Here is an 8,048-nt window from a genome sequence, read left to right on the forward strand (position 1 = left end):
AGATGAATGAAGGATGAAGGCCATTTAAATGCAATCATACTCCTCACAAGCATGGGGGATGCTCCGATGTCCGAAAGCGGGATAGTGCCGATCTTCCCCCACGGCAGCGATAAGTCAGTCCGCCCGGGATTCTTTATCGATTTTTTTTTCTAAAAGGCTAGAAGACCTTCACACAACAAACCCCCCCCCCCCAGATCACTCTCACAATGGCGACTCTTCTGCCTCCTCCTACCAAGCGTCAGAAGACGGAGATTGCCGAGAAGGCCCGTCTTCAGCAAGAGATCGAGAGCATCCCGGAGAATCTGGGCAGTGTCCGAGTGCAGTTTTTCGACCAAGCGACAGGAGCGCCAACCGGACCAGCAGTGTCCGTCCCAGTGGCCGATGCCAACGTGAAGAACTTGGAGACGCTACTCAATACCCTACAAGGCAATGTAGGTACGCGACACACTTGCGAAGATGGTGACCTCATACCAGATATACTAATTTCCGCTCCTTCGCAAAAAAACACAGGAAGATGATGAGCGGGTGCCATACCGATTTACCTACCAGTCGGACGATAAGGACAATCAGACGATCGACATTCTAACACATCTGTACCACTCGCTGCTCAAGCCGGGCCTCAAGACCACCGAAGATACCGTTCACCTCTACTACACGCCGCAGGCGGTTTTCCGAGTCAAGGCGGTCTCGCGATGCTCTGCTTCCATCGCCGGACACGGGGAAGCGATTCTGGCCACCTCCTTCTCCCCCGTCAATTCGTCCACCATGGTCACCGGCAGCGGTGACTCAACGGCCCGAATCTGGGACTGCGACACCGGAACCCCCCTGCATACCTTGAAGGGTCACACTAGCTGGGTGCTGGCGGTCAGCTACTCCCCCAACGGCGCGATGATCGCGACCGGCAGCATGGACAACACGGTGCGGGTATGGGACGCGAAAAAGGGCACAGCGCTCGGGGCGCCGTTGAAGGGCCATGCGAAGTGGATCACCAGCCTGGCGTGGGAGCCCTATCACCTACAGCAGCCGGGGCGGCCGCGCCTGGCGTCCGCCTCCAAGGACTCGACGGTCCGCGTCTGGGACGTGGTCAGCAAGCGCATCGATATGGTTCTCACCGGCCACAAGGGCTCGGTCACCTGCGTCAAGTGGGGCGGCACGGGCAAGATCTACACGGCCTCGCACGACAAGACGGTCAAGGTGTGGAACGCGGAGAACGGCACCCTGATCCAGACCTTGTCCGCCCACGCCCACCGCGTGAACCACCTGGCGCTGTCCACGGACTTCGTCCTCCGGACCGCCTACCACGACCACACGGGCCAAGTCCCGCAGGCCGACGCCGAGAAGGTCGCCGCCGCGAAGCAGCGGTACGAGCACGCCGCCACCATCAACAACAAGATCGTCGAGAAGCTCGTCTCGGCCAGCGACGACTTCACCATGTATCTCTGGGAGCCGGAGAACTCCAGCAAGCCCGTCGCGCGACTGCTCGGTCACCAGAAGGAGGTCAACCATGTCACATTCTCGCCGGATATGGCGTACATCGCCTCGGCGGGATTCGACAACCACGTCAAGCTCTGGAATGCCCGGGATGGAAAGTGAGTGCAGCCTTCCGTTCTTATTTGGTCCTGGGGCCTCGACACTAACGTATACCACCCCATAGGTTCATCACCACTCTCCGCGGCCACGTCGGAGCCGTCTACCAATGCTGTTTCTCCGCCGACTCCCGCATGCTCGTCTCCTCGTCGAAAGACACGACCCTGAAGGTGTGGAACGTCCGCACGGGCAAGCTCTCCGAGGACCTGCCGGGACACAAGGATGAAGTGTTCGCGGTGGACTGGAGTCCCGACGGACAGAAGGTGGGAAGTGGCGGCAAGGACAAGGCCGTACGGATATGGCGCAACTAATGTCGGAGAAGAAAAAAAGCTTTTTGTTTGTGTTTTAACTCGATGAACAAAGTATATAGAACCAGATACCCTGTTTTTCACCCTCGAGACAGTATGTGCTACGTGCTTTCAGCTATCTTTGGTTGTAAGATAAACACATGGGAAAGAGGGGGGGGGGGGGGGGGCAATGGATAAGCTGACCCTGCGTATCCTCTCCACACTTTTGCTCGAATCTAAGTATCTAGCAAGAATTACTTCACTACCCGAGACCGCAGCCATGAACGCCCTAGTCTGCTAGGCTCATCGTGGTAGGTAGTCTAGAAACGAAACCATGAAGTGAAACCATGTTCGGCCTGGCAGTCAGCAGTCAAGTCAACTGCAGCAGGGTAACCTGTACCCTGAGACATGGCTGATACAGGCCAGCCCCGGGGACTGACCCCACGTGCTTGCTCTTGTTGCACGATGGCGCGCGGGTCATTGTGTCGAAACGCACCTGAGATGTACAGTACATACAGTCAACATAACCCTACTAGACCCATCTAGGTGCACGAAGTCGTTGGTCCTGCCCATGCTCCCCCTCAACTCAGAGTATTCCTATTCAATCTGGTAAAGGACAAACGTTCAAGTACTGTCCACCAACAGGATTGATAGAAGCACCAATATAGAGCCAAGAGCCAAGCGTAGCAAGGAAATGCGATTCGCTATCTTCCGCTAGCTGCGAAAGGAACTCCAGACCTTGAAGCTTCAAGAGACAGAAACAAAGAGGCTGTTGCTTGCAGTGGGTTTCATTAGAGCTTCTGAAGAGGCGAAGAGAGAAGGTACAGTACAGTACAGCTACAGTACATGGGAATTATTATGAGAATGAGATGCAGTGGTTGACGTGCATGCACCATGATGCTCACCCACAAAGGTCAGAATTGAAGACTCATCCCCCGCCCCTTGCCTTTGGGCACAAACATATAAGAAAACGAGGTTGTTGAGGATGAAGAGTTGATCCAGTTTAGACATTCGACTGACTGTCTTCTACCCAAGTTATACACGGGGGCACACGCAGGTAAGGAAAGCATAGCAGGATTCGCACAGAGGGGCAGCAACACAGACTCGGAAGCATTGAGGGTAAAATTAATAAGGCAAAGAGAAAAAGAGACCACCGAGTAGCACAAGTAAGGACTGGAAGAGATATAGAGCAAAGGAAAAAAAAAGTAGTAGAAAACTAATGGCACAAATAGGAAAGCCCGCGACACCGGTCCCGATACCGATACCAATACACCCAATCCGTTTGATGAAAACAAACCCCTTCCCCAACCCCGGAACCAGTCCCTTTAGAGAAACACCGCATTCCCAGGAACCCAGGTCATATTACCAGAACCCATAAAACTTTGCGCCAGAGGAGGTATTAGGCAAACAGCAAAAAGAAGCAAATCAAGGAAAAGGCCAATCTCATTGACCAGACAAGCGCATCATCGGCTTTCTAGTCATAATCATCTCCACCGTCATCGTTGTCACTGTGCCGCCCGCGCGATCCCTTGACGCCGTCCTTTCGGATCGGGATCTTGATGCCTTGGAGCGCGAAGCATTTGCTGAGAGACGTGCTTTCGATGACACCGGGGAACTTCTTGGCGGAGTATACATGGAAGGGGTCGGAAAATACGGATGCCAGTACGGGCGCTGCCCCGTGGTTGATCACTGACACGCCATTGGGAGATTCCCCGGACTGGGTGCCCACGTTGATGAAGCTCATTTTCAGGCTGCAGAGGAAAAGTCAGCTAAGCAGTAGCACAGCAGGGGAGTTTACTGTTCAAAGCACGCACCGGAAGGAACCCTCTGTCCGTACACTCAGGTCCTGCAGAATGAACCAGACACCGATCTTGTTCTCCGGATCCGTCAGTCGGAATGCACTGGCGCTCAAACTGCCGATGAGATTTCGCGTGAACATGCCAGCACCTGGAGCGGCGGTAACCGGCTGCGCTGGGGAGATGTTGGCGGGTGGCATGTGACCCCCGGCGTAGTAGGGGTAGTAAGGTTGGGCTTGCGGATTCGCTCCATAGGGGTTTTGGTATTGAAGTTGCGGGTTTCCGGCGTAGTAGTTATTCATGTGCGGGTAACCGACAGGCTGACCATAGGCATTTTGCGCGTACGGAGGGTACGAGGGTGAGACGTTCTGCAACGGGGGCGGGTATGACGAGGACATGGCGGTAGATATCGACGGAGAGGTGGCCGAGTGCTTCACCAAGTTGACTTCGCTCGTCCCCTCGGCATTCCACAGATCGACCATGAGTACATAAAAGGAGGTATCAATCTCACTAGTTCAATTTGATTAGTGTTTGTCGCATCACCATCAGCGAACCCGGGACGTCGACTTACTTGATATCGATTTCCTTTTCAGTTTGAGCGTCCCGGACAATGAGACGGATGCATGGAGGAGGCGTGATGGGTCGTCGATCCTGATGATAGTCAGCAAATGTAAAGACGATTTGACAAGAACACAGCGCCTGGCTCTGGGTTAAGAACGTCTGTCACGTGCCGAATTCTCTTCATCCAAGAACAGGTCAAACCCAAGACTCAGATCCATGCGACTTCGAGTCTCATCAAAAGAGCGCTAGCAGTCAGAAGCAGCCAATTGCAGACAAGACCTGAGATTGTCTTTTCAATGCGTTCGCGACTCAGCGTCCCCGAGCTTCACGAACCATCCGAGCCATGCAGGTTTGGCGACAACCCAATCGGACTCCATGCCTCTGCCTAGCAATTCTCTTGCCAACGGAATTGCATCCGGACCAATATCCGAGTCGCATGGATCCAAGATCTCCGGTCCTTTCCAACGCCTGAAGAAGAGTTCGAGCACAATGCGACAAACGAAAAATTCAGATCCATGCGCTAGCCCGAAGGCGCTTGCGGGTATGGACAAGACTGACCTTGTCACCGAAGCCACACATGCGGGCGCGAATCGGCTGCTGTACCACTTGTAGGGCCCAAATGCGACCCTCGTGAACGGTGGTGAGCGGAGAGAGATGGGCTGCGGAGGCCATGGCGGGGGGCACTGGGCCGGCGGACCCAGGCGTGGGGTAGGAGGAAGAGGGCGGAATTCGATCCATGGCGAGGGGTGGCGGAGGAATACGATCCATGAAGTGAGACAGAGGGAGGAGAGGGGGGAAGGGGGGTTGGGAGGTGAGCTCGTGGCTTGTCTGCAATAGCGCGGGTTCAGCCAAGCGGAGGAGGGTGAAGCTGAAAAAGGCGGGGTTGCATACGAGCGCAGTGCGCGTGGTGAAACTGGCTCACGATGAGGGGGGGGAAGGCCAGAAGAAAAAGCAAAGAAGGAGGTAGATTGGAGAGGGGGTAAGGAGAGGGAAGAAAAGAAGACTAAGTGTAGTTAATTTTTGGAGTAGCGGGGAGAGAGAAGAGAAAGTTAGGAAAAGAAGAGAGAGCAGCAGTAGTCAGTGGGCAGTGTGGGCGGAGTCACGGGCAGCTTTTTTGGAGTTCCAGAACTGCACGGAGTATGAGCTCATCTCTTTTGCTCTCTTTGCTTCATGCCCGTCATCCCCTACCTTTTTTTCCCTTCAGAAACACAGCTGTTTGGGATGTGATCCTAGATAGTCTAGTGAGTTGCTAATCAATTCATTATCTGATACTTGTCTGATGGAAAGAATAAGGTATTTGCTTGTGATCCATACGTCGGGGCTCCTGAGGATCCCACGGGTCTGTGGGCGTCAGGCTTCAGCTTCTGTTGGTTAGGGGCATCCCGGATTACGGAGCTGTAATATTGCTAGAACACCCACGGACTGCCCGCTAATGTTTTAGCTGGGTATTCTAGGGATGAACGGGGCGTGGAGGATACCCGAGGAATACCATAGGAATACCAGAATATTACCAGAAGAGTACCAGAAGAATACCGGTGCAGCGTGAGGTTTAGAGGGTTGGCCGGAACCAAAAAGTTACCTTCCGTTACCAATTACCTCCCCTCGACCTCACTATTCTGCACCCGGCCGAACACCCGCTGGCTGCACGCCCAGACCCGAGATGTTACTAGCGCCAGAATCGATAGGTTTTAGTCGCGTCACGGATCAGGAGGCGATCAGCACTCAAGCCGGCGCAGGAACCTGGACCCAGACAGTCGGGTTCGGCCTCTTGCCCAGTCCGGAGCTTTGCTTGCCGTGTGCATCCTACTAGGGGGTGCTGTTCACGGAAGCTGAGCAACAGGTCATCGCCTCAGCTAGAACCCTAAATTTCATGCATGATGTACAGTACTTCTTTAATTCACATCGTTCCACTGCTGACCTACTACTTATTGAATTTCTTCGGGTATCCCCTATCTATGCAGTCCTTCGTTTTTTTGACATGCTGCAGCATATTGCCGTGTGCGCCCGGGGCGCTGTCACTCTGGCCTGCTGCCCGTGTACAGTACTGTCACTCCTGCACACTGCCAGATAAGTCGGTGGTTTTCAGAATGTAACACCGGAAGAGGGGGGAAGGAATTCGACAAATGAGATTCTTGATTAACCGACAGCGGCATTTCCCCGGTACGGGCTAAACCCGATCAGGCATACAGTGGGCTGTCTGTTGACTCTATCAGCCAATCTCATTCCCTTATGTCCTCCTGCAGGCGTTTTCGTTCCTCTGCGTTGGGTCGACAGAAGCTGACGCCCGACGCAGAACTGACCTCTCCTCCACCCATTTCAGATGGCTGCAGTCGATTCATGTCGGTGATAAGGCCGTTCACAGTGCCGAAATCAGCGACTGGGCGGTCCAAGAATAGTGCCTTTGCCGATTCAGGACGCCTGCGTGCGTGGTCATTCAAGATGGAGACAGGGTTTCGGCCATCGCCCTCTTCGAGGAAGATCTCTCCTCAAACCGAGACCTGAGACATGGCATCATTGAAGAGGGCATGAAACAGACACAGGCTTGGATACAGGATTATGAGGACATTGACACCTTTATAAGGGATGTATCAGACCACATCACCTTCCAACTATAACGGCACGAGAAGTCAACAAATCTGGATGGGAAAGAAGCGGAGTACACTTTTGCTTGGAACAGCTAAGCAATTCTTCCCGTTTCTCACGAGCCTGCGAATGCGCACGGATCTTGGTAATTGTCAATGTCAACTGGAGGAGAAATGGAAGATGACTGTTGAGACCGAACCCTTGATATGATGTTCTTCCATCTACTATAAGACAGTAGCATGTTTGCAGAATGATCAATAAGCCATGCAGGTTCATCCCTGATCATTGGCTGGCTGAACTATCGATAACATCAGGAACGTATCGTTCTTCAAAGCAGAGAATATTACCAAGGATCCAGATACTGGCCGGAAATCCAAGAGTCGACAGAGTATAGCTACATCCTCAGGGCTATCCTGGAATTACCCGGGATGCGCTTGCCTACTAGCGGGCCCGAGCGGCTGCTTTATCCGCAGAGCTAAGCACCACCGCATCGTGATTGGTGCCCTCCCTTTGCTAGTGCCTGGGAACTGGAACATGCTCCGTCAGGCTTCCACTTTCCGTTACTTAGCTTGAAGGTTGGTAGAGTATCGGAGATAGGCTCTCTGCAGGTGCTCATTCCTACACAACATATCGTTCGCTTCTCTTAGTCCTCAATTCCCTCCGAGCATTGCCTAGGCTCTTGACCTATCTGCCCCTAGCTCATCAGAATCAATCTGAACATACTACATGAACGGACTACATGGACATATAGCATTCCGGATCCCGTTCTACCACTTTCCACATACAAACAATACCGAGACAGGTTTTTGGTCATAATTCGCCGTTGTCTGTGGGCAGGCCTCCTACTCTAGCCATCACCGCCATTTTCGCTGCTCTGGGTACTTGTCGGGCAGCATGTTATAATAACAAACACTAGAGGTACTCTGAGGTATAGTGCTACCTGCCGAACGAGCTCAGTCGACATGGAAGCTCTCGGCCTCACCTTACCTGGAAAGGTTGCCATGGCTTGCTTCACTCGGCCCGCAAGAGTCTGTCTTTTGTGTTGAGTGCTGCAACAAGTTTATCGTGTCATATGCCATACAAGAGCATTGCAATCGTGGTTGGGGGTATAGCACAATGTAGAAAGGGATGATCGCACAGGATCTCAAACAGATCATATGTTTAGCTTCGCCACTAGGGTCTTCGGGGTCTGTTCTTCAGTGCTTCGTAAATTATTTCGGTCTGCGTAGGTGTG

The 8,048-nt window shown here is 53.2% G+C and overlaps 2 protein-coding genes across 2 annotated transcripts; one reads left to right on the forward strand and one right to left on the reverse strand.

The window, feature by feature from the left end:
• Positions 1–184: 184 nt before the first annotated feature.
• BO72DRAFT_450351 (WD40 repeat domain-containing protein) lies at positions 185–1,965 on the forward strand. Its single transcript, XM_040945239.1, has 3 exons — positions 185–431; positions 511–1,589; positions 1,655–1,965. The coding sequence occupies exons 1-3, from the start codon at positions 207–209 to the stop codon at positions 1,896–1,898; spliced, it is 1,548 nt and encodes a 515-aa protein (XP_040798904.1). The 5' UTR covers positions 185–206; the 3' UTR covers positions 1,899–1,965.
• A 1,335-nt stretch (positions 1,966–3,300) lies between these two features.
• BO72DRAFT_191724 (velvet factor family protein) lies at positions 3,301–5,241 on the reverse strand. Its single transcript, XM_040939539.1, has 4 exons — positions 4,790–5,241; positions 4,242–4,321; positions 3,689–4,180; positions 3,301–3,625 (listed from the first exon to the last, which is right to left on the reverse strand). The coding sequence occupies exons 1-4, from the start codon at positions 4,997–4,999 to the stop codon at positions 3,349–3,351; spliced, it is 1,059 nt and encodes a 352-aa protein (XP_040798905.1). The 5' UTR covers positions 5,000–5,241; the 3' UTR covers positions 3,301–3,348.
• Positions 5,242–8,048: the final 2,807 nt, after the last annotated feature.

This window comes from Aspergillus fijiensis (genome assembly GCF_003184825.1).
Source record: "Aspergillus fijiensis CBS 313.89 unplaced genomic scaffold BO72scaffold_44, whole genome shotgun sequence".
Classification (NCBI taxonomy): Eukaryota; Fungi; Ascomycota; class Eurotiomycetes; order Eurotiales; family Aspergillaceae; genus Aspergillus; species Aspergillus fijiensis.